Source organism: Anoplolepis gracilipes, chromosome 5, assembly GCF_047496725.1.
Source record: "Anoplolepis gracilipes chromosome 5, ASM4749672v1, whole genome shotgun sequence".
Classification (NCBI taxonomy): Eukaryota; Metazoa; Arthropoda; class Insecta; order Hymenoptera; family Formicidae; genus Anoplolepis; species Anoplolepis gracilipes.
This window is the reverse complement of record NC_132974.1, coordinates 12020021-12047402: the sequence shown is the minus strand read 5'-3', so window position 1 is coordinate 12047402 and position 27382 is coordinate 12020021. Positions and strand designations below refer to the sequence as shown.

The window sequence follows — 27382 nt, the reverse complement described above, 5'->3', positions numbered from 1 at the left end:
TATATTATTTGATTTCCTCTTAAAATTTTATAATTCTAGTTTAGTAACTATAAAATTGCGAATTTAGAAATTACAGATATGATAGCAAGCTAGATTTTAAAAAATACAGAAATTTAACTGTTAAAAAATCAAACGCATCCAAGAAACTTTATTTAAAATTAAAAAATTAAAAATTTTTAAATATCTTACAGTTTAAACTGATTTGAGAGACATCTTACTATGAAAATTTAAGAATCTATTTTATCTCGAAAATATACGAATTTAATACATATATTATAATTGCAACCATAATATCTGTCAGTTTAATTCAATATACATATATACGCCCGAGATACATATATGTATAAGGCAACGAAATATAAATCGCTACTTCTCGATTTTCCTCGAAGAACTTCATGCAAAGGGATGCAATTTTTGCGGAACGTATCGAAGTACAATATACGAGAGAGAAGTCTTGCGACGTCAATTTAAAGCGTGTTTTATGGGTCGTGCTTGACACGCGTATCTCCGGACTTCTGCTCCCATCGAGGGCAAGTCGTTCTCCACGCGTTCACTTCCGAGAATAGTGGGCCCTTCCATCCGCGCCCTTCCATCTCTCTCTCTCTCGTTTAAAAGGATGATATATCGTATTTGCTTTACAAGACGTTCTCGATAACCCGATCGAGACTCTCCGGTCGGAACGGAATTATTAATTACGATCGAACTCCGTTTGACACGCCTTCGCATCCTCCGAAGTTCACGGGAACATCGTTCGGAGATTTCAAGATACTCCAACGAGATCCACGCCTACAAAAAATCATTAAATTAAATGCCGCCTCTCGTATAATCGCGCCCGCGTGTGTGATTCCTACTTTCTTTGGCTTTTAACTTAACCCGAATTCGACTATAAACAATCGAACGTAAAAAATTCTGAGATAGCGTATGTAATTTAATATGTCTTTTAAAAATTACGAGAGATTGCCTCTTTATAATTAGACACACAAGGCTCTAAAAAATTTTCCAATTCCTTATCCTGTTGTTTCCTTTATCTTTTATACCCTCAATATCCATTTATATAACTTTGCGCGTAAAATTATATGAGGTTTTACTTTTTCTCAAAGGACACATTTATGTTTTTTTTTTTTTTTTTTTTTAATAAACCCGTAAATTTTTAATTGTAAATTTATATTTTATATTCGTTTATTATTTATCGTTTCTCGCATGCAGAAATATGTGAATTTTTAAATTCTATAAAAACTTTCATTAACTACATATTCAGATTATTAAACAGTTATTTGCAAATCAATAACTTCAATTCCATCGATTTTAATCAATGTTTTTCAACGAGAATAATTATCGAAAGTTGTATAAAAAATATCAAAATACATATAAAAAAGTTCAGCTTTATATTTATAAACGAATAATTTTCACGTAAAAAAGTTTTAATTATATACTCTCCTGCGTTTTACGTTATGTTCCAATTCTCCTGGTGCTCGCTCATCACTAAATCTCACTGGCTACCAATACTTTCATTGTAAATCTCAAATTTCGCGAACACAGTACGTGCAAACAAGTTGATCTCTCGCACGGCAGAAACGCGTCGCTGAACAAACTTTGGGCGTAACAGATGCGTGCATAAATCGCGCGTGAGCGAGAGTAAAAAATCAAAGTGCGTGTACATTCGCATAAGCGTCGAGAAAATTTTTCGTAAGTTATGTTATCAATAAAATATATTTCTTTTCATTACAAATGTTTCTTTTCACTACACTTTTATATCTTTTATAAGAAATATGAAATGTAAAAATATTTAAATTGCATCGCTGACGACAAATAATAATGTACAATTTTAATTAACAATTTTAATTCATATAATTATTTTACTCATTATTACAAATTATTTTTTTATAAAAATAATCTGTAAAATAGAGAATAATTATTTGCATACACGACAGTGTCATATATATTAATTTTATTATTTATTAATTTTGCACGTAGAATTTTTAAAATTTTTTAATTATTTAATTTATATTAAAAATCGATATCATTAATTTTAATGGACATAATATGAATCGATGCTTTGTTCTTTCTCTCGATTCCATGCTGTGTGTATCATCTTGTATCCCTTTCGCTGCGCCTATGTAAGCGGTGTATACGTCACACGTGTACACGTGGTTACGCGCGAGGCGTGTCGCCGTACGATGTGATTTAGTAAAGAGCCCGAGGCCCGATGGATCATCCATTGAATGGTAATCTTCGTGCCCCCGAGGATCATCTCCGAGGCCTGTCCACGGAGATTGTCGATGACGTTGTTGTCAAGATAGCGCGTGTACTGTATTTCTCGAGCGACATTCTGAATACTCGCGTTTGAATAAGCTCGTAATAAATATATTCGATTTCATAAATAAGATATTTTACTAGAGAGATAAATTATAAGATAATTCTTTATATATATGAAATAACACCTCTATAAATGTTTCGATAAAGAAAAAAATAATACATATAACAATAAGTACTAAAGAGATTGGTGGATTTTAATTTAATGATTTAAAGGAAAAAAGAGAGAAAAAGATGAAAGTACAATAAGAAGGAGAGGAGAGGGGGAAGAAGGAAGAGAGATGTAGATAGCTTGGTGGAATTTCATTGCATACACGGTGTAATTAATATATGACAGTTCGTCGAACGGCCCTGAACTGCTCGCGCATGACGCACGCCCACCGCATCGGAAATACAATACGTATAAATCGTCATGAATTTTGAGAGGCCTGCAATTTCGTATTCAATTGCATTTTCGTACCGAATTCAGGCCCGTCCTCCGACGCCGCCTCCTATCACTGGCAAAGGCTTTCGTTGAGTTCGTCCCCTGATTGTAGGTTCGGGTGACTCAGCCCCTGGCACATCGCATGGTTCACGGTTTGTGTAGACTTTTAGTCTAGATCATGCGATTTTCGAAAAACGTCTCGTAGAAATTACAATAAATAAGCAGAAGAATATCAAACAGAAAGGTCACTTCTTCAGAAGGAACCTTTACAATAAAATTGCACAATTTAACCAAAAAGTAATCGTTGTCTGTAAATTTCTATGCCGAATACAATTTTGATCTACAAAAATGTTTTATTACATAAATATCAAAGAATTTAATAAAAGGAATAATTATTCCATTTCTTTGGTTCATTAGAGAAAAAAGGTATTTTTTATTAAACTATGTATATTATATTTATTTCCTATTCTTTACATCGTAACTTAAACTTGATCTCGCGAAAAAATCCATACGTATGTTCAAAGACGAAAGGAAACGAGAAACTGCGAGAGAAATCGATTTTCAAGATACGCTCTTGGTTCTTGCATCCAGATCTTTCTCTCTTTCTCTCTCTCTCTCTCCTTCTCTTTAATTCTCGAAAATCGCGCAAACTTTAAATGTGCAAGCTAGGTAACTCCCGTTGCGCGATTCGCAAGTTCGTGAAACACGTTCGTGGAACAGTTTCGCAGATGAAAGAGAGGACGAAACATATTCGGGCGAGCAAAGTGAATTCACGGCGGGGGCTGTTCGACGGAGACGGACGGGCGATATTTCAAGTTTGGACGAACGCGACCTGATTCCGTCATATAACGACGGGGATACCCGACATGCAGCCCACTCGCTCCCGGGGTGCACCGTGAACTCTGCGTAGCACGCGATTTGACTTAAAACCGCGCAATATTTCTCCTGTCGTCCCGACGTTGGCAGACGTTGGCACAAAGTTCCGTCCGAAACATGGTCGACTGAGAAAGTGATTTCATCCGTATCGACTTTCGAAGTCCTACCTTCTACGACTGTGAACCAACAGAGCCGCGGAACTCTGAGGATCACGTTGACAGATAGGATATATATATATATATATATATATATATATATATATATATATTATATATAGGTACTACATATGTATACATATATGTATGTCTTTTTTTTCAAGATAATTTTGTTTATCTCTTTCGCATACATATTCATGTTAGCAAACGCTCTTCAGGATATTTGAATTCTATTAATAAGCTATACACATTCTATTAATAATCTAATACACATGTATACATACATTATTTATTTAAAGGCATAATAGCCAATGTATGAGTAAAAGCCTCTAATAAGCTAGCCCCTCCAATAATCCAATAATCCATCACATCTCATAATTTCAATTGTGGTTGATCATATACTGTTATAATTTGCTATTATGATTATTATTGTTATCATTATCAACTATAACAACAATTATCATATTCCTGTTAACTGATTCCATATTAGATAAATCTATTGAGTAATTATTGAATATTGTAAGGGAGAGATGCAAACTTGCATTATAATTTTAACAATACAAAAAATATTATATATTCTTGTGGAGAATAAAAGGTAAATTGTGGGAGAACCGACTGATAAGGCAAAACCGGCATGTGTCGAGTGCGAGAGATATAAATCTCATGATAAATCGAGTGCCGGCGGGGGCGGAATAAGCAAATGGCAATGGAAAAGCCACCCTACAGGTGGCAACACCCACACACACACACACACACATACACACAGATGCAAGCATGTACATATACATACGCAGGATGCGCAGCTAGATGTATAATGCAGTCGAATTACCCGTACGAAGGAGACTCCATCTATCATCCCGATCTCATCCGCCGGCTTAGGCGACCCCGATACGTCATTTTCCAAATCTCGCGGCTGCGAAGAGCGCCAGAGAGATTCGACGCGTCGGCAAAAGCCAAGAAAAAAATCTGAAAAAGAGGAATAGGAGGGGAGAGACGGAAGAAGGAAGCGCGACAAAACGGGATGAAATAAACCCGTAGACGTCAGAGCCCTCCGTCGCCCGTCAAAACTCCGTCGACGTCAGTCTCGCGTGTTCACCCACCGTGACCGATAAATTATGTCACACTGCCGCGTGAGAGTAAATGATTCCGCGTCCCGTTTCATTTTCCTTCGCGTCGACGTCCATTAGATTGATAGCCTCAATTCTCTATATTCAAGCGTTTAGTAAAAGTTTAAATATTTATTAGAATTTTATTTTACACGTGCGTATCTGATGTTATGATAAAAATTAATGGAATTACTGTGAAAAAATTGTCGGCGTAATTATAATTTTTACAGTTATTTTTTATAGTAAATATATGTACTTGATCGGTTCATTTTCACATTCTGATATGATATTATATATTATTATATATATTATCCTTTGAAAATCGATAGATTTAACAAGTTAGATTCTACGAATTTTTCCTTTTTTTCTAGATATTAGAAGCTACATAGATCCTTGATTCTATAAGAAAGAGCTCTCGTATCATAATCTTTCGATCTATAAATCCTCTCGTTCTCGACATGGCCACGCCTTCACTTAGCTTATCCTTAATACTACAAATTCTTTCTTTCATAAATCCGACAACTTATCATTGATGCTTAGATTGAAAAATCCTACACTGTATTAACTCTTGATTTCACAATCTTCTTCTCTACAGTGATTATTTAAATCTACAAAGTTCATATAGGTTTCTCGACATATGTGTGTGAATGTTTTTAACGATGAAATTTACAACTACGTCAGCATTCACATGTATATAAAACACATATATGACAATTCATTCTGATTAATCCAGTTAAATTTTTTTGTTGTTTCAGACGAACACTCATAATCGTCACCTTTGATGCATGTTTGTTTTTCACACGGCCATTGCCGTCGGGATGCATTTTAAGCTATTCCCCTCTCCGATCCACCCAGATACCCTCCAACGAGAAGGTCGGTAATTACATGGCGGACAGGTTAGAGAGAAGAGTTATGACGCTCGAATAACCGTGGTGTCTTACGCGAGTGGGTAGTAACTTGACCAAGGCATTAAGGCGATCTCCCGCGGCGACCATGCATACATTACGGTGCGGCGACCAGCGCCGTTTGCTCTTTCTCTGCCCTCGCACGACGACACGCACGTTTAAAGACGCACCGCGCGGAGTCGATTAGTAGCCTCCTTCGCGAGAATGATCTACAGCATCCTCTCGTTCTTCTGGTTCCAAAAGATTGAGCGTGAAATTAGGACGGGTTAGATCTCGACATGTTGACTTATGTCAGATTTCCGTTCGAGACTCCAATGCAAAAATTCAAATAAAATATCGAAGCTAATTTTTCAAATTGCTAGTTTTTCGTCGCATTTGTCAGAGTAAATTTAGATGCCAATATAAAAAGATAATAGCTTGATACAGTAATATAGAAATATAAAATAATATAAAATAATATAAATAATAATGTAAAATAATATTGAAAAAAATAATATAAAATATTATAAATCAAGATTCACGAGAAAATCTATAATATTACATTTGATTGGTAATTTTATTACACGGTTTCAATTAAACATCTTATATGATATTCCGAAATCTGTAGTTAATATAGTTCCCGAAAAAATTTTAGTCTATAAAAAATGTATACACAAAATAGGTACGAAATTGAGATTTGGGTCAAAGACAGGCTAGTTTTTTTCGTCCATCTGTCCCTAGGGAAAAAAGACATATGTTTTACTGTTCTCTTGTAGGTAATTTCACGGTTGATTATAGGGCGGTCGAGAGTGAACCGGCTCGTTAAGGGGACGTTAAGATTAGGCGGAAGCCGAGCGTTGAATTTTAACATTTAGATCTCTCAAAATTATTGCCTTATATCTTGTTCTTTAGCAATGATACACGTCGATAGAGGCTATCTCGCTCATTTTGATGTAGAGGTAATCATGATTACATCGCCTGGAGGCGTTACACGTCGTAACAGACACACAGTGGTTGTCATCCTCAATCTTTTACCGCTTTGAGAAACTAAATATGTCAGAGCAAAATCATATAATAATTATTTACACTAAAATACTATAATTTTGCTTTGATATTTAATCAAGTAAAGACTTTATATAAGAATTATATAAGAAGTATATAAGAAAGAGAGAGAGAGAGAAAATTATATGTATATATTTTTTAATTATATAATTTTTTCTTATTCTCAAAATAATCGTTTCCATCCAAGTAGCTGCAACAACTTATTAAAACTCTTTTATCGATAAACACATTCCGACATTTATATTTTCGCTCGATATTCCCTTTGATTTTTGAGCCTGACTCTCTCGAAGCTGTCAATTCGGCGGCCACTTTCCCGCGTCCGATGTCGCTTTATTTCTTTCTTCGTGAAACGTTTCCCTCGACGACGTCTACTCTCACGTTGATGAGCCACCATCGCGAGCAGTCGCGATTCATTAATAATTTTAATAAGGGATCTTAATAGAAAGCGCCAGGGCCCCGCCTTTTCCCTCTCCTCTCCACCATCGGAGATTCTTTTGCTCGACGAGATCGGAACGGAACCCAGAACCCAGCCGTCCATTCGCGATTATCATTCGCCGTTAATTTGCCCGGCGCTCCTTTCCGAGACGATTCATCCGGCAAGGAGCGAAGTTCCTTTCGCGGACTGTCTCGCCATTAAGTATTATCGAAAGAGTGAGAGAAAGAAGGAAGGAAGGACTGCCTCTTTAACAAGCTACTCGTCCGGCTGATTATGAATTACGGTGCGACTGGCCTTTCCCCCTTTCCCCCTTTCCCCTCTTCCCCCCTTCCCCTCTGTCTTTCGTCGCGCTTGATGAGACTCTTCATCGAGATTCTCGATATTTCATATAGTAGCTTGCAATAAGAAACTTCCTCGACTGACGAGAATTTCCCGCAAGGAGTTCCCGATCGTGTGGATTTCCTGCGAGATTATTGTTTCCCGCTCATCAAATTAATGTCGCCGTTCAATGTACTTTTAAGTCTTGTAAGTTGATATTTTTCTTGTACAGGATGTACAATATTTCGATAGGTACTGTTGGTGTTATGTTCACTGAAAGATAAAATGAGGAATATCGAATAAATCGGTTATAAGAATCTCACGTAAGCAGGAAATTATGAAATTATTAGTGATTTTTATTGATAGTAGAGATTGTTAAATTGCCAAAAAACTGTAATAATGTGACATCAGAAATTACACCGCGTAAATTATGTAATATCAGAAACATATCGTGTAAGTTTTTTTATTAGATAGATTTTGCTTTAAATAAAACTTGTATAATTCAGATGTTATTGTATATATTTGCACGGCCATAATTATCTACTTTATAATCTTTATTATACGAGAAATATGAGAAAAACTGCAGCTTGGCAGCGGGATATATTTCAACGTCGCTTCGCCGGCAAGCAAAAATCTCTCGCCGAAACAGCGAATTAATTATTTTACATGGACGCCGTTTTACCAGCACGTCAATCACCGATAGACACCTGATGCGTCAATGATTAATGATCACCTTCGATTACAGGGTGGGAATCGTGATTTCGAGAGAGCGAGAGCGCTGGTGATGGAGATTCCACGACGGTCGACAAACAAAAAGGGTTCGAAGAAGGGCGTCCACCTATTTCGGGATTCTGGCAAAGAAAAAAAAAATACGGGCCAGGAAAAGAGATGCTTCGGCGTCGTCATCGTCCGCCTTCGGTGACTCGACGATTCGCGAGATTGTGGATCAGCCGGTCGCGCTCATAAATCGTGATTAAATCTCGTAAATATCGCTGTTGAACATCAGCAAAGAGAGAGGAAACTTTGTCGGAGAAGATTGACATGAGAAAAAAATGAGAATATATACGTAAGAAAAAGGGGAACAGATTTTCTCTAGCTTCTTTTTTATCACTTTCCTTCATATACTCATCTCTGATGATTCTCTCTTTGAGCTAAGTAAATATTCTTAAAATTGTGAGAAGAAACAATTTTTATCTACATTAAAATTTTAATCTTACGTATCTCCTATTTTTTAAATTGTCTGCTTAGAAATTTGGTTCTCTCATGCGTTGATTTACTTTAGAATTAACCGTAAGAAAAGATTTTTAAAAAATTTTTAAAGTTTGAAAATGTTTCCTTTTCATTTCTTTTATGTCCCGTCATCTAGTTTTAAAAATTTAGCATCTCTGTCTTTTGAAAAATATATTTTTTTCACATGTTTAATGTATTATTTTTAGAGAAAATTCTCTTTATATGATTGTTAGTTCTTTTATTAAACTTTAATCTATAAAGATCAATAAATATTCTTTATATAAAGTATATTATTCGATTTTTTTTATTTATATCTGTATTTAAAATTTTAAATTGCACGAAGGAATAAAACTGTAAAAATAAAATACAATATAAAAAAACACATATTGAAAGTACGAATTAAATATATTCTGAATTTTAATTTTATCTGATAAGACAATATTAGAGCCTTACTTTTTAAAATTTTACACAATATGAATTTAATATAAATAAAATTTAATTTTGTTTTTATGAATTATTTTTATTACGCATATAAAAGTACTTGGCATAAATATAATAGATTTTAACATTCATATTGTCTGCATTCTCGTTATACGACAAATCTTATTGATGAATTCCACGGCGTATCGTCGTCGTTGTCGTCGTCACGAGACTCAATTTATTTACGGGAAATTTCGTTTATCGTCAACTCCAGTGCGAACGAGCAATTTCTGAAAAAAAAAGCCAGCCGGAGGAAACGCAGTGCGCGCGTTCGCGTTTACCATACATAATCTCCTATATACCTCGCCCGTGTTCTCGCCGTAATAGAGCCTTTTGATCTTGCCTCTCGCTATCTTAAACCGCAACGCGAGTACCTACCTATCTACGAAAGCGCCTCTATCTGGGTCGTCATATGCGGCTCGTTCCTCGCATCCCAGGCGCGTTCATCATCTTCCTAACATCTTTGTCCCCGAGGGTCGTTTTCTCGGCTTGCCTTTGAACTCGCCAAGACGCGATAATTGCGTCATTTTTTTTCTCACGCGACTCGTCTTCCATCTCGCGAGACTACGCTTCCAAAGCAAAATTCGTTGGCCTATATTCGCATACCATGTTAATATTAAATATGACCGCATGACTCTCAGACGTAATGTCAAATGTGAATTTTATGTGAAATATTTTACATATTAAATATTTTATATTTAATATAAATTTAAAAATTTAGAACAATCCGAGTTGAGATATTTATGACTTTTGCATTCGTTAAGTTTTTCTGCTTGTTTTTTTCTAGCGAGATAATTGCACGCAATAAAACTTATTTAAAGTCTTACACTTCACACTGATTGTCTTAACTTGAGAAATGCTATTGAGATATAGACTAGTCATAAGTCATATACTTTGAATTAAGAAAGAATTGCATGGCTCAGTTACATCAAAAGTTAATATTTCGAGACTCGTGAACCTTAACATTGTGCGAAGCACTCTTTTAACCTTTCAAAATACAATATAAAATTAATAATTAATTAATGAGTTGAAATAAAAATTCGCCCTGTGCGCATATACAATTAAAATTTTTATTTTCATAAATTTTTATGTACAGTCATTATAAAAGACTTAGTTCGATATAAAACTTACGATTTTGAAATTAAATTATATTCTACAAGGCAAATATTTACTTTAACTCTTAAATTTATTATTAATTTATTAACTTTTGACGTAGTTGATCCGTGCAGTTTCTCCTTAACTGAAAATTGCTTTTAAAGATTTAGAATACATGTGAAAATTAAAATAAAGCGCGAGGTGTAAATTTTTATAAAAACAATTACCGTTTTTATTAGACTTTACGATCCATCATGTACTATCTTGCGTTTTATACGCACGACTTGACTTCAGCCACAAATTGAAGAATCGAAAATTACGGTGACATCACGCGCAGATTCGCTCATTGACAAAGTGGTGCATTAAGCGAACCGGGAATGCGCGGCGTTGGCAAGGGATTTTAGCCCTGGATATCGACGGTCCCCGAGGGATCGGTTCCGAGAGGGAGAGCGTGCCGTTCATAGTCTAAGAGCCCCGGACTGACAGCTCGCGCCATATATTGATGACGTGTCTGAGCTCGGGCTTCCATTTCACGGCGCTCTGCCTCCGTCTGTCGTATCCGGTTTCGCGGCATTTTCCACCCAGTGTCGTCGTCGCCCCCTTTCGCACACATACGTAGATATTATATCACCCTCGTCTCGCGAGACACGTCGGGGTTTTGTCGGGTCTCTACAGAACAGCCGGGTGGTCGGTGCTCACTTACAGACGCCTCATTTGCATCATTTCCGACGTTATTCGACGCGCGAATTGTTACGCGTGTATAAACGAGATGTTTTCCGTATTTATCTTTATAAAGGCGAATGAGCGTTTTTTTAGAACCCGCTTCAAGGATGCGAAAAGAGAAAGAATGCTCGCTTTAAAAATCTTTTCGTCGTCATTTAAATCTACGCGAGGAACAAGTTTATTTCAAATTTTTCTTTCAGGAAACATTTTCTTAATATAAAAATTTTGGAGATGTATACACCAACACTTAAGCCGTCATCAAATTAGATCATTTTTATGAAACTTTTTTTTTACACATTTATCGAAACGTGAAATGAAAAAATTAATATAAATTTTCATCCAGAATAAATTTGATAAAAATTATTATCTTATTTATTCAAATGAATAATAGAGTATCTCCAGAATATTTATACCAAGAAAATGGTTTTTCATAGGAAAATGTAAAATAAACTTTTTCCTTGAGCGCAGATTGAAACGACAATGAAGTATTCATTGTCGTCCTATAAATTTCACAAGTGTATGCATATATGCAATCACGATCGCAAAATTTAATGTATTGTATAATTGAGATCGGATAAGGATAATCGAGATTGTTGGGAAATCGATTTATTATTACACACAACAGTTAAATATGCAGGCGATATATGTGGCATCGATATCGCTGGAAGGCTACTTCGGCAATTACAGAGTGAACTCAATTATATCGACGTCGGTCCGTGCACGATGCGACAGAGGTTTCATTAAACGAGAGACCATCATAGCACGTAATACTTCTATCTATAGTTCACGCTAGATTAATACGGAATTTATGGGCAAAGTTCTGCCCATTATATTGAGTCTCAACGCGCGAGAAAGTTCCTGCCAGCTGCAGCTGTACCGCGAATATAGCATTGCGATCGCGAATTTCAAGCAGCGAGAAAAATCTTGAAAGATTAGAAACTCCATCTGAAACTTTCTTTTATTTATAGTTTATATGTCTTTCCTGAAATTGTTTACGAAAATAAAGCGAATGATTTTATAAAACGCAAGAAATTTTTGCTTCTTAATTTTATTATTTTATATAATAATTTATGTTGTTTATTATATAATTTATTATATATAACAAATTATATAATAAATTATATAATAAACAACATAAATTATTATATAAAATAATAAAATTAAGAAGCAAAAATTGCTTGCATTTAAATCGTTTATTTTATTTTTATAAACAATTTAAAAACAGACATGTAAACTATAAATAAAAGAAAGCTTTAAATAGAGTTTCCAGATTTTTCTCGCTGCTTGAAATTCGTGATCGCGTTTATTATATAATTACTATTTATATAATTTAGATATTAATTTATTATCTCTTATTTTATATTAATTTGGTACAAATTTTATAAGCTACTCTTGCTTTCCTTTATCTAATCGAGACAAGAGTGCTTCGCAGGGAAAAAGCATAAATGGCTTTCTGTTATTTCGAATCGAGGGGAAAAAAAAAGAGAAAAGCTAGATTGAATTTCAAAATCAAAATTGAAGACCGAATACTCAAAATATACGCGACTCGGAGTTATTCACAGTGCATATTAGCCGCTTAAGATTAAAGTAACTTTAGCTCGACCGAGGAATTTATTCCCCAATGGAAGGATAACCTACCCCAATTTTTTCCTGACTCGTGCGGGAAAAAAAGCTCGCCGAGCTAGATATCTGTATCGTTCACTCGCCCGCGTGTGGAAAAAAAAAAGAGAGAGCCTTCTCTCCGTTTCTCTCCGTTTTTAACGCAGCACGTCGGCGTCGCGACGTCTCGGTCGCGGCTTAACCGCCACGGGACGAGGGAAAATTGGAAATGCGGCTAAAACGAGGAAAAAGTTAAATTAAATATTCCGCGCGCCCGCGTCCTTTTTACCCGGATTTTTCAATTTCCTCCGCCAACATCGGAGCTTCCTTTCCTCCGACGAGGCGCATTCCCGTTCGTGCGGACGCGCCACTGTCACTACGCCTCGCGGAATGATAGTCTAAGTGCCTTCTGACTTCTTTAAAATAATCACTCGAGAGAGATTCCAGCGACGCGTTTCCTTACAATTGAATTTCTTGCCGTTCGCGCCGCATTCGCTAATGAGACAGTCCTCGGGAAGTTTTCTCGCCGATTTTTAAGCGACGAAATGTGGCAAACTACCTATTTTTATCTTTTTTTTTTTTTCTTTCAACGATGAATTAATATATCCAAATAATTTTTGTTTTATTTTCTTTCTTATATAATATATGACTATATATTGATCGACGTTTATTTGCCAAATTTTGGCTTGAATTTTATTTTTATTATTTACATATTGAACATTAATTTTTTTGCCAACTTAAATTGTCTAACTTTTGATAAAATTATAATTAATAATCGACTTAGCAATTTTAAATCGAACGATCAAATGACAGTTTATACATTTCTGAACAGTTCAAAAATATTAATAATTAAACCGATAATTTTTAAGAAAAATATATAATTTTCAATAGCAAAATGTATGTAGCTTTTTTCAAGATATAAACTTTTATTAAATTAATTGAATCATCTAATAGCATTCCTTGAAACTTTTGATTCTTTACTTCGGAATCATTAACAGAACTCAATTTCTCTCTTCATATTTATTCTCTTTTCAATTTATGGATCAACTGTTATAAAATCCGGTTTTAGCTAGAAATGTAATAGTGAATTACAATGCAGACTGAATTATTAAGTGCATTTATCAATCTTCTAAAGAAAGAGAGTTTTTGATATATTTTATTAATCTATCAAACGATCACACGAGTGATAAATAGAGAAAAAATTAATTTATCACGATGCATAATACAAGAAAAAAAATTTACATGATTTTTCGCTTCGTAATTTATAATTCACGAATTATAAATTATAAAAGCGTCATAGTACAGAGACTACAATGAACGATCAAAAGTCTCAATTCGTTCACCGATATCTATCCGCCAAATATATACGTATCGCTCAAATTTAATTTTAGGCTTCCGGCCTCAACGTCGACAAAAGGCGATTCTTTTTCTTTCTTTCTCTCCCTTTTAATTTATGGTTTTCTTTTCCTGAATAAAGACACGCAGTACCGTGCTTTTATAAAGGGCGACTTCTGCGCGTAACTATCGAATTAGGATGCGCTTCCGGCGATGGATAAATTCTCCAACTTAACGAGTTGCCCAAATCTAAGAGACGCGCATCTTAACGAGCCGAGGACGGACAGGTGCATCGGAACATCCTACAGTCGTATACATTCACCTCCTCCGGGAATCCTCTATAACCGCCTCGATAGAGTCATTATCGAGCAGGTGAATCCGCGCTATACGAAGCTGCGAGAGCTCAGCGGGCACATAATTTTCGGGCCACACCGGGAGTAGCTTACCTGCGCGTAATGCACCTGCGTGAGCAGGCAGATAATCAGCCGGCGCGGCTCCGACTAATAATTGAAACCAAATCCGTCCGCGCACCCTCACGTATATGTATATATGCACGCACACATATACATGTCAGTGATACACGCAACACGCGCGCGGGCAACGAAATGCGCGAAACGTGCACGCGAGTTGTTAACTGTAATTGCGTTCTCGTACATTGCTGACTTTATTATGATACATTAACGTTGCGATTGGCGGAGGACAACATTGGCGAGAATAAAACACGAACGAGAGCGCGGCAATTATTTGCAAAACTATCGCAATTTCAACATTCGTTCTAATTGTTAAATTATTACTGGATATTTTTTTACTTTATTTTTTTTTTATAATAATACTATTTATAATAATATTACTATTTATTATTATTATTTAATCTGTTATATACATGTGTATACACAGTAAAAAATAAAATGTTAATTTTAACATTTTTTACATGTCCCAGAAGGTGCACTCTAAATTTTAAGTTAAAATAATTCATTTATTGTGTGTTACTTATTGACAAATTAGAAATGTTAAGTAATTGACACAAAACTTTACATTTATTTTTGTTATTGTAAAAATAACATACACAAATTAATTAAAAACTACATAAAAGAATAGTTACAATAACTTGTAAGCAATGTTGATAGAACATTTTAAAGTTCACGATTACTCGAAGATTTATTTTAACTTTTCTCAGATAATGTTAAATTGATTCTTGAAACATGTTGATTGTTTGAAAGGATTGTTAATGATGTATTAAAAGTCCTCAAAATAATATTCTATTTCTAAAAGACATACACAAAGTGTTAAGTTGACATAAATATAACACATGAAAATATTATAAAAATAATAACATATCAACTGTACGTTAATTTTACATTGAAGTAGTAATCGAAACGTGGTAACACAAGAAAATTTTTAACATATGGACGCACAATTTTTTACTGTGTATATATGTACATGTGTATGTATATAAAATTTAATATATTCTATTTATCATATAAGTAGATATCTATTATTTAAAATTGCAAAAAATAAAAGAGATCACTGCGTTGGAAACATTTTTAGAGATCATTGTTTAGAGAAAAGCTATTTAAGACAATGAGTCTAAGAAACGGGGAGGGAAATATTTGTTAGATAATTAAAGTGTTCTTACTCTCTCTTTTCTCTTTCTTGAAAGATATTATCCACGTGGAATAATTACAAGACTTCCCGAGACAACTGAAAATGGCTTTTCTGAAAAGCGGCAAAAACTTTCTCGCGGAAAGACATTAATCTCGGAAAGAAACGCTTCTACTCGACTGCACTCAATAGTGCGGTAATATATATATATATATATATAATAATTTCTTTATCGGCCCAGATGCAGCGGCACAAGTTGTATGTCTTTTTCCAACGTCAACCATCTGTCGCGGACTCGCAATCGCGTTTGAACCAAGCCTACCGTATCTGACGACTGTCACGTTCGCTTTTAACGATAAAACAAGGAAAAAAAAAAAAAAACGTGCACATCACTCTCGCCGCTGATACGGTAATTACCGGCGAGATGGGTCGCGACTAACGACCGGCTTCATTAACCGGAAACAACCCGACCCGCTATTCGACAAGTGGATTTTCGCGTCGATATTAACGGCGTTTTTCACTCATTAACGGAGGCGAGCATCGCGCGTGAGATCCGATGGCAGATAAGAAACGCTCCAGAGTTTTCTTCTATTCTCTACCCGTTTCTCTTTTTTCAGCCCCTCCGACGAAACTCTCTCTCTCTCTCTCTCTCCGAAACGGAAACGGAAAACCGAATCTGTCGGAAACGCGACTCGAACGGGAAGACCAATAGGAAAACGCGGAGCGCGCGAATAATCGCTCGTTAACATTTTCGCATAGTTTACGGAAAGAGAACCGAGACGGTCGGAAACAAAGGTACGGTATTGAAGCTTCATTTTGTTTGCCGTGGAGCACAGAGAATTGGCCGAAGCGTTATTTCCATTTCTCCCGCTCTCTATTTCGGCCGTACATTCCACGTGTATATACCGGGGCGCACTTTTTTAATTATGTTTTATTATTATTAACTTTATCAACGGGATAGGATATTACGCGCGATTGTAAAATCTCTGCAAACTTTGCTCGCGTTTCCGTCGCGCGTCAACGCGCCGTGTTTATTGTTATCAAAAATTCACGCGGGGAAAAAGGAATAGAATTATTTATTAATCGCGCGGATATGCGAGCGTGAAATGTACCGGGCAATAACAACGTAAATATTTGTCAACGGCCGACGAATTTTGTTGACCGAAAATATATTTACTTTTTTTTTACTTTGCGCGGGAGAAAAAAAAAGGATCGAAAGCTCTCGCGCGTTTGCGTCCGAAATTAAATAGGGTCATCGTTGTGTGGCTTTTGCGACTATACTGAACAATATAAATCTGCCTTGTATTAGTTACAGTAAATTGGGATTTATGGATTTTGAAGGAAACAAAAAACTTGGCCTACAATCTCGGGACGAGGTTTCACCTGCCGTTGTCCAATTTCACGGCTAGATCGATCGGCGAGGATCGATAGGATCGATAGGAAAATCGCCGTGATAATCGGCAGCCTACGCAGGCTGAAAAATCGGAAACTGGTCCTTACCGGTGCCATGCTTATTATCCCTCCATCACGAGTTAATAATGGTACGCATCTGCCGCTGTTTATACAAAAAATTATATCCATCATATTTGCTTTTAGATCAAAAACATTCGAAAAATTTTTCTCTTTAGTTAGATACATATCTTGTGTGTGATGCGTTGCACGATTACTCTTTCAACAAATTGTACCCAAAAATCCTATGCGTTTATACTTATTACTTATATTTATGAGAGAAATGCAAATTAGAAAAGATAGCTCTTCAATAACAATACGCTTAAAAAATTGTGACAAATGGTATGAAATTAAAATCAAAGAGATTACATATGCGAGAGATAAAATTTTCTTAATATATAATTAAATATATTATTATTAAAATTGTATATAATCATATTAATATTAAGATTAAAATATAGAATTAAAATACAGAAAAATGTCATTAAATCGAGAAATAATTAAAAGGCTAAAAATAAATTTTAGTGCACATATTTACGTTACCCACAAGATTAAGACGTATAAGCGCGTTTTGACCTTTTTATATCAAATTGTTCCCGGCTCGTTAAAGCCATCAACAGATCACGCAATCAATTAAGCCGTTAATTTAGCGCCTTCGTTTATCCACGAAGCCGAGCGTCGACTCAAAGATAACGCAGATAAAATCTCTCCTTTCAACTTCTTTGTTTCTCGTTCATCGCGCCGCCTACGGGCATTTTGCGGGAGGAAACCGTATTTTTTCCTCCTGTCTCCATCGAATCTCGCGATGGTCGGCCGACCGCCGTTAATAAAGACATTAACCGGCTGTGCCGCGCGATCCTGCGGCGCGATGAAGACCTTCCCGTTCCAGCAGGCCACTTAAAGTTCAGCCGGAGCATAGCAGAGACGCCTGCTTTCGGCGAAGTGATTTACGTCCCGCGAACTGTAATTATTAAAAGGGCCTTCCGCGCGAGATCGCCTCCGTTCGTCAGATCCGCACCGGTTAACCTTTTATGACCCTAACTCCATTTCAAAATAACATATTCCTTTCACTTTTGATTATTTGAAGGATGACGATATCGTACGAATAATACTGCAAAATATTTTTGAAAGCGCAAAAATAAAGATATTGTTACCTTTTAATTAAACGTTTTAATATTTATATAAGTCAGATATATATATATATATATATATATATATATATATATATTACTTCAAATATATATTTATGATAATATTTATAATTTAATATTAATTATATTATATTAATATTACACATATAATATAATATTCAAATGAAAGAGATCAAAACATTTACAATACTTAAATATTACGAGTACGTATAACACGAAATCATAATGGATGCCTGATGTCTCTGTCGTTATAGGCAAAACTACTCTCGAAAATCTATCTTCAACTTTCGAGAGACGAATCGTAATCTGAAAAACTGAACTTTGTACTCGCGCGGGAGAATCTCAGTCGCTTTTATGCCACTATTCCCCGGCACGAAAAGAAAAAAAAAACGATAGCCGTAGAGGATGATAAAGGCACGAAATGAGTCGTCATTCTGGGTCACGGTTCGAATTTCCGGCACGTTATGTGCCGTCATAACTGAGATTTAAAAGACACGAGTAACGAAAAAACGACACTTTGGAGGCGAATATATACACGGTAAAAAACATTTTGTATTTCTGTTGAAATTTTCTCGTGTAGAAATTTTTGTGTTAAATTTTTAACATACTCTTATGTTAATATAACATACTGCCGTTATGTTATTTTAACTTTTTTGCATTGAATTAATATTCACCGTTTCTAAGAGTTAAAACAATACAATTAACAAGTAAATCTTGCACTAATTTACATTTTTGTGTTATTTGTTTATATATTTGCCTTCTGTTGAATTAACATTAAAATTAGAGTGGATAAATTGGGACACGAGAAATGTGTTAAATTTAACACAAAATTTTTTACCGTGTATATATATTATATATGTATACTGGTATTGATTTCTTTTTATCGTCATATAAAAAATATTATTGTATAAAAACAATTTACATATTGCATAATATCATAATCCTATTTAACACCGAGAAATAATGTATGTATGTACATATGCTCATCGTATCTGTTTTATTTGTCATTTCTAAAAAGATATTGAGTACTACTGCGATATGTAAAATTCATGTTTAAATGAAATGCTTTCCTACAAGCATTGTTTTCTTTACCTCATCCTTATTAAACTAATAGTATATTTTTAAACACAACGGTAAAATGTTAAGAAAAATATTATGTCAAATTAGCAACACATATTTTAGTTGCTGTCCAATAAATGTCTAATTCTCACATTGAATTGAAAGAAATATAAAACATAGAAATCTACGTATTCATCCATGTGAAACAGTGTATTAAAATTATATTAATACGTAAACAATTAATGTTTTTAACTCTATTATTATACATATGCAAACAGGCATTGTAAGATTTTGATGGCACGAATATTGCGTTATATCTTGATTTTATCATATTTACAGTAACAATATTTTTTTACTACTATACACATTTATATAAAAAAAACAATATTTTATTAAATAAATAAAAGCATAAAATTTTTATTAGTGGTAATCGGGAAAATACAGTATTGGTAAAAAACTTCTATATTTTTTGAACCCCTAGGTAATGCCTATAAATAAACATGACTCTTACAATATAATATCAACAAAAATAGTACACTTGTCGACTTGTAACGTCTTATTTTAAATATTATAGGATTATCATAGCTTGATAACCAATTTAAAAGTCGGCTTAATTTTCTGTAAATTTATCGATATTATCTTGATTGTTTTTTTATTCTTTTATCATTCTTATATTCATTATTTCTTATCAAGAATACTTTATGTGAATTCCTACATAATATTATTGGCTCATTCAAACTATCTGATAAGACATGTAATTTTGACTCTCAAACATTCTCCATGATCGTTATATTTGTCTACGTTATCTGTTTTATAAAATCTCACATCAGATAAGATGCTCTATTATCAAAATATTTCGTGATAGTATTATTAGTATTTATGGCGATCTAAAAAGGATCATCTTTTTCAAATTTGACAAAATTATTAAAATTTAAATGGGCTCTATTGTAGAATAATCACCTCATATAACTGTTTAATAAAATATACATTATTATATTTGTAAATTTTTTTTTTAAAAGTAGCGCGCAAGCCAGTTTAGCCGAATATGATGGCGCTTTTTCAGAACAAGACAATAGGTGCATTCAGAATACAAACCGCTCACTGAACGCTCAGTGAGCGGTTTGTTTTCTAAATGTACCCAATCTATACTCGATTTCGGAGCAGAGCCATGTGATCGATTGTAGAGAGCGGCTGCCGATTTCGTGTAGTTAAGAAATCTTTTGTTTTTTAATTTTATTAAGAAAGTATTAGTGGTATTTATCGTCTCAATTGTTTTCTTTTTATTTTCACTTGAAAACTGTGTTAACAAAAAGCAAGAATTGTACGAGTCTTTCGCCACGTGTTTGCCACGTGATTGCCTATTCCAAAGTAAAAATCTAATACATATATTGGTAGATGAAATACATTATACATTTAGATACGTGTAATTTATTTTCTATTATTTTAAAAAAATTTTTATAAAAAATTATATATTTTGCAAAAAAGATAAGTGTATAAAAAAGAAAATATAATGGAAAGAAGAGCATTCTTTGCAAGATTTAATAGAAATGTTTCCTTTATTATAAAGTTATATTAGCAGATTTAGAAATACAATATTATTATTTATTTAACAACAATGTTAGGCGATTTATAAAGTCATCAGACTCGTGGTTGTATAATTTCCTATATTCTCTGCTGACCTTGTCTTTTTTTGCTCCGAATATTTTCCTAAGTACTTTATTTTCAAATACTCTAACAATAGGTTTATTCTCTTCGTTCTTTTGTAAGGACCCAGGTCTCGCATGCATACAAAACTACCGGTAATATTATTGTTTAATACTTATAGTTCTAACTTTTAGATTTTGTGATAGTAGCCGAGATTTTAATAGTTTAGATACCTGTGTTATCCTTATACTCTAATAATTGAGTAATTCCGTTTCTTTGCCCTCTTGTATGGATCTGACCATACATATATTTTAAAACTAAATAAAATAAAAGAGGGGATAAAGCATCGCCTGTTGTTTTAATCCATCGTGGATTTCGAATGATTCCAAAATATTATTTCCTATATAAATATAATATTTAATATCGAATACTTTGGTAATAGAAATTTAAATAAAATTGCTAATGAATACTTTACTCAGCTTTTACAAGCTTTATTTATTTTTTGAAAACAAGATTTGCATAAAACTTACAAATAAATTTAAATTGCCTAATGTGTAAACACACAAATTTATCAATCCCTAAAACTTGTTAAAATTTTTTTATACAATAATTAATTTATACTCTATTAAGTCCTTGTGTGTGTGCGTGCGTGTTTGTGTGTGCTTGCGCGCTATCATATTAAAAAAATATTACGATTAGTCGATTTTTTAATTACTACAAACTTTGTTCTGAACTTATTTAATAATTTTGTATATTTTTTAGAAAGCTACACATAAGATACAAATGTGTTCCGATTTCTCGAGTGATACGATGCATAAACTTATAGTAGCAGAGACAAACTTGTTTGTACCTGATGCTAACCATCTTGCTGACAGTAAATATTTATAATATTCATTATTTAAAATAAAACATTATTCGCGATGCTTTAATATGCATATATATTATTATGTGTTAAGCTATATTATGTGTTTAACTCTACGATATGAGCTTAAGAGTAATTTTGAAGAGGTCACAGTCGAGTGGGTAGATTGTCCTGATCTGACTAAGGAACCTTTTAATCTTGCCGCACCAGGTAAAAAAGAATTTAGAAATTTACTACATTAAGCGTAAGCAAATATATACGAAACAGAAAGATTTTTTAGAAAGACTATAGCCGGATAAGCACACAAAAAGTGCCCCCGACGAGTTTTCAACATTTTTCTTGTGTCTTTCGTTGATAAGTATTTAGAAAAAAATCGATATGGGATTAATTCAAATATTTACAGAAAAGAAAAATAAAAACTGAAAATGACATTTTTCTCGATAACTCAGAAAATAATAAGGATAAGGAGCTGAAATTTTGAGAAAATTTTTTTTTTACAATGAGGAAATGACAGGCCAAGTATTATTTGAAAACTCGTCGGGGACACTTTTTGTATGCTCATCTGGTTATATAACCTTTTTAGAAAATATTATTAAATTAAATTAAACCATATAATTATGTAAAACATTTTTTTATTTAAACATACATAAAATACAAATTACATATTAAAATCGTAATATTAGTGCTACGTGTATTTGTACGTTGTTGTTATCACACATTTTGCCTTAAAATTTAATGTCATTTGTAGGATTATGCGGCGACCCGACACTCGTAGAAATGGGTGGTATGTCAACCCTGTTTCCACGACCGATTACACCATTTACATACAACTTGAAAAAATTTTTAGAGACCTGCTATGATGACGATGATATCTTTGTCATTGGAGCAAGTGTTTATCCACGAAAATCGAATGGACAGTTTGGCGAGGTATATATTATTATTCACACAAACAGAATATAAATTGTTGCTTTATTATTATTTTTTGCTTAGTTTTGACATTTATTTATTTATTATTAGTTTTAACTTTATATTATAAACGTGTCAAAATTTTATTTTATATTTTTATTTTTCATGAACGTTATTGGTGTACAGATTATTATGAATATGTCATTCTCGAAAACTAATGAATATATAACGAAAGTCAACAATCAAAGTTACTTAGCATTCCTTGATAAAAAAACGGGAAACTGTGCATTGGAATCAGTAAATAATTCGGATTCTAATTTCTATCCATATGGCAATTTGTTCATCAGCAAAGGCAAACAGGGACAAGTTCTCAAAGTGCACGCTAAGAAACGGAAAAATATTGACTTTATACCGGTATTGCAAAATGCACTCTTTTAGAAGTATTCTTATCGTTCTCGTACTCAAGTGGCTGGTAAGAAATATAATCGAATGTATATAATGTATTTAATATTTTAGATTTTTATTGGAAGAAATAAACATAGAGATAAATTCATAGAATAAATTCAACGAAGTTTGCACATCTCCCTCTATATTATAATGCAAACTAAATAGATAATTTTTTTATATTTATTGTTACAGGCTTAGGTGATACATTTGTGACGAAAAGTGGAAAAATACAGTGTCACGTTTTGTCATATTCTTGGGAGACTCGGTTACAAACACCAAGCGATATTCAGGATTGGCTTCATTATTTTAAGTTAGACGCGTCCTTAGTAGCAATGGGCACAATTCTGAGCTGTAACCCAAATTGGAATGCTATTTCTAATTGTACAGTATGTATATGTAATTATACAGGATATGTAGAACGTTCTTTGCCTAAGAATTAAAATCTATATGTTTGTTAAGTATTTATAAGCTTTGCTTTTCAGAAATATGGACTCACTGAACATCGTTTTCACGCTTATTCCTCTAACAAAACATCAGGCGGACGTATTTATTTTGAAGATTATGAAATGAATGACATATATATGACAGAATATTTAGGATACTTTTGTCCTGCGCGAAAATTATATCATATTAATCCGAAACCTGCATTCTATATGTACTGCCAAGATTTTGCCGATATCTTAGATTCCGACGAAAAATAAGTATTGTTAAAATAAATAAAAATATAAAAGTAATAAAATCTGTAATTACTGGTGTTGTATTCATTATAAGTCTTTAATTGAGCGATATATAAAATAAAAATTACACTTTTCTTTATGTTTGTTTCGTTGATATACTTGTATTATTTGATTATTCTTCTACATATGCATACTATTACATGTATATATATATATATATATATATATATATAAATAACGCAATTTATATATTTTTACAAAGATAAAGAGAATGGTTAATTAAAATGCGCATGTTTTATATATTTAATTTATTGGATAAGTTGCCAAAATAAATTTGGATAGCATTCAAAGTAGTAGGAGAAGAATTGATATTAATGTTCCTAACCTGGCAGATAGCAAAGAGTGGGGTAGTTCCTATAAAATGTGAGCCATCTTTTAATCGTGTCCATATCAATCTGTGACTAGCTGTGTCTTCGTATCAAGAAACCATTTCCAGTAAATTAAATATACGAATTTACGTTTTTTGTTCTTCAAATCCATATTTCCGTATTAGAAGCGATCAAATTATTACAGACGTAAGTGTTACGTAGTTACATGCATTTGTATACATTTATTATAAAATGATTGTCCACGATTTTTAAACGTGTTATAATTTGCGATAAAATTTGAGACATATAATAATTCTATACACATTCTAATTTATATTTTTATGTGTGTATAATATAAAGAATATTTGATAAAGTAACATGCATGTTATATATACAGTGTGAGGCATTTATATTGAAATGCCTAAATATCTCAAAACCTATAAGAGTTATAAAAAAATGTTTCAAATAAAAATTGTATGATTTCAAGGGACACATAAGATGATATCACTGATTTGAACTTGAATAATTATTTGATATAAAGATGACCTTTAATTTCTTAAATGGAATCTCCCATTTTTCATTGCACATTCTTGTAGCTTATCTCAAGAGGTTTTTCAAACATTATAATAAAGTATTTTTTCATTAAGTACATTTCGAGTTATGAGGCTCAAAAGTTACAATATTTTGACACAAAATGCAAAATATCTTGTACATTCAGTTTTTCGGTAATCTTATCTTAATACTTATGTACAGAATAATAAGACGAATCAATTGGTGTAAAGAAAACACATAGTTGTCTTAAAGAAAAAAATATGTAGCTGCTCGTTGCAAATTTACTTAAGGAATTAAAGGTGATTAAGGATTCCATTTAAGAAATTAAAGGTAACCTTCAAACAAGGTCATTAATCAAGGTCAAATTAGTGGTATCATCTTATGTTCCTCTCGAAACCACACAACTTTTATTTGAAACATTTTTTTATAACTCTTATAATTTTTGACATATTTAGGTGTCTTGCCAATATAAATGCCTCACCCTGTATATCAGGACACGTACATTGAAATACGTGGCAGATGAAATTGTAGATAGAATTTTTTTTAATTTTAAATTTGAGAAAAAATATAAATTGTTTCAAACAAACTTTAAATCGCATCGTTTCACGTAACTCAAAATAAGGTCCATTGTTAGATACACTTTTTATGTACATCGTGTCTCCTTTCTTTTTCTTCCTCCAAAGATCTAATCCATCTTTAAATAATCTCGGAGAATACTCATCTAATAATGGTATAGTTCAATAATAATTTTGAATAAAAAATAAGTTTATATAAATTAGAACAAGAAGAAAACAAATCTATCTTTAAGCTACATTAATTTTATCCAATAAACTGTACTTATCATTCTATCATATTTTTAATAATTTTAATAATTTGTGGTTATAAATTTTACAAAGAGATATTAATGTTTTATAGATGTTTGTGAAAAAAGTTGTTTTGCTAACAGGAGCTAGTTCAGGAATTGGAGCGGCAACGGCTCTGCACTTTGCTAAGCTTGGTGCATCGTTGGTGCTAACTGGACGCAATAAAAATAATTTAGAGAAAGTAACCAAACAGATAACAAACTCAAACGGAGTTCTTATCGTAACGGCGGATCTAAATGAAGAGAACAAAGTGAAAAATATCATCGATTTAACGATCAAGCGTTATGGTAGATTAGATGTTTTAACTAATAACGCTGGAATACACGAGTTTAGTGGTATAGAGACCACAAACTTGGAACAATATGATAGGTTCGATATAACACTTTAAATCAAATATGTATATGTACACGGAAAAAATTTTATATGAAAAATTACTATAGTATGTAGTAACTGTGAACCATTAGGGATCACTCTAAGTTAAAGTGCTATGTAAAACTGTAAAAATTGCGTAATTTGATATAATTTTTATAATTTTACATAGCACTTTATTTTAGAATGATTCCTAATGGTCTAATTAATTTTATATTAAAAATTACTGTGATATGTAATAACTGTGGACCATTAGGAATCATTCTAAAGTAAAGTGCTATGTAAAATTATAAAAATTATATCAAATTACGCAATTTTTACAGTATATATATATATAAAACGCCGAGTTTATTTTCATTCACGTTATTGCCTCGCCGACTTCGATGTGGCCTCTCGTTCTCCAGAGGATCATCGATATCCGGATATATGTCGGATATCGATGAATGGATTTACGATAAAGGGTCATCTCGTGAGAAGAAAAACGATCGTCCCAAAGAGCGAACTTTGATTGACTCACCACAAAGTATCGTTCAATTTTGATCTTATCTAAAAAAAATACACGAAATATATATGTAATTCAGAATGACGGATAAATTTTCTTTAGAGAGTGACTTTCTATAAGTATAGAACAATCGATAATTTTATATATATATATACAATATATATATATGTATATATCTTGTTATATAAAATTTGTAAGTAACATATATTTTTAATATACAATTAAGTAATTAAAGATAATAGAGAGAATATTAATAAGTGAACAAATATAAAATACAGCTTCGATGAAACAATATATCTACTCTCCAATGACTTTCTAAAAACTTTTATTAAATAATATAATAAATAAATTAACTAATGTAAAAAATAAAGCATATAATTGAGTTTTCAAAAAAATAAAATTGCATATTGCAAGTATAATGTTACGCTTGTATAAGATAAAATTATTAATCAATTCCACTCATTATTCTGTGAAAAATTTAACGAATATTTTAGTAGAATAATGAGTGCTGTATGAAGTGATTCATATTTTATCACAATATGCCAAACTAAATTATAAAATATCGTTTTATATATTGATTTTTTTACGATTCCATCTTAAATTTTAATTCCTTCACTTTATATGCATAATGGTAAAAAAAAATCGATATGGTTAATATATAAAATAAATTATATAATAATTTATTTTAAAAAATCTTTTATATCTTAAAATCTCTGCACTCGAGTACTTGAGCAAAATAATGTCGATCAAATTATTTTACTTTCTCCTCGAAAATACTACGAAAAAAAAAAAAAATATCGACTCTGATTGAATTTCCATATTTTAGCCATCAATTATAATTGAACATTCTGTACTAATTTTTTTTACGCTCAATATAGTACTATTTTTTATATTC

General features: G+C 32.8%; 1 protein-coding gene across 1 annotated transcript in view; it reads left to right on the top strand.

The window, feature by feature from the left end:
• The first annotated feature begins 21882 nt into the window (after positions 1–21882).
• The window catches only part of LOC140666126 (ester hydrolase C11orf54 homolog), a 68757-nt gene continuing 63257 nt past the window's right edge, over positions 21883–27382 (top strand). The window contains exons 1-2 of the mRNA XM_072892960.1: positions 21883–22013; positions 22552–22730. Coding sequence (XP_072749061.1) covers positions 21905–22013; positions 22552–22730 — 288 coding nt within the window. The 5' untranslated portion in view covers positions 21883–21904. The remainder of the gene's footprint in view (positions 22014–22551; positions 22731–27382) is intronic.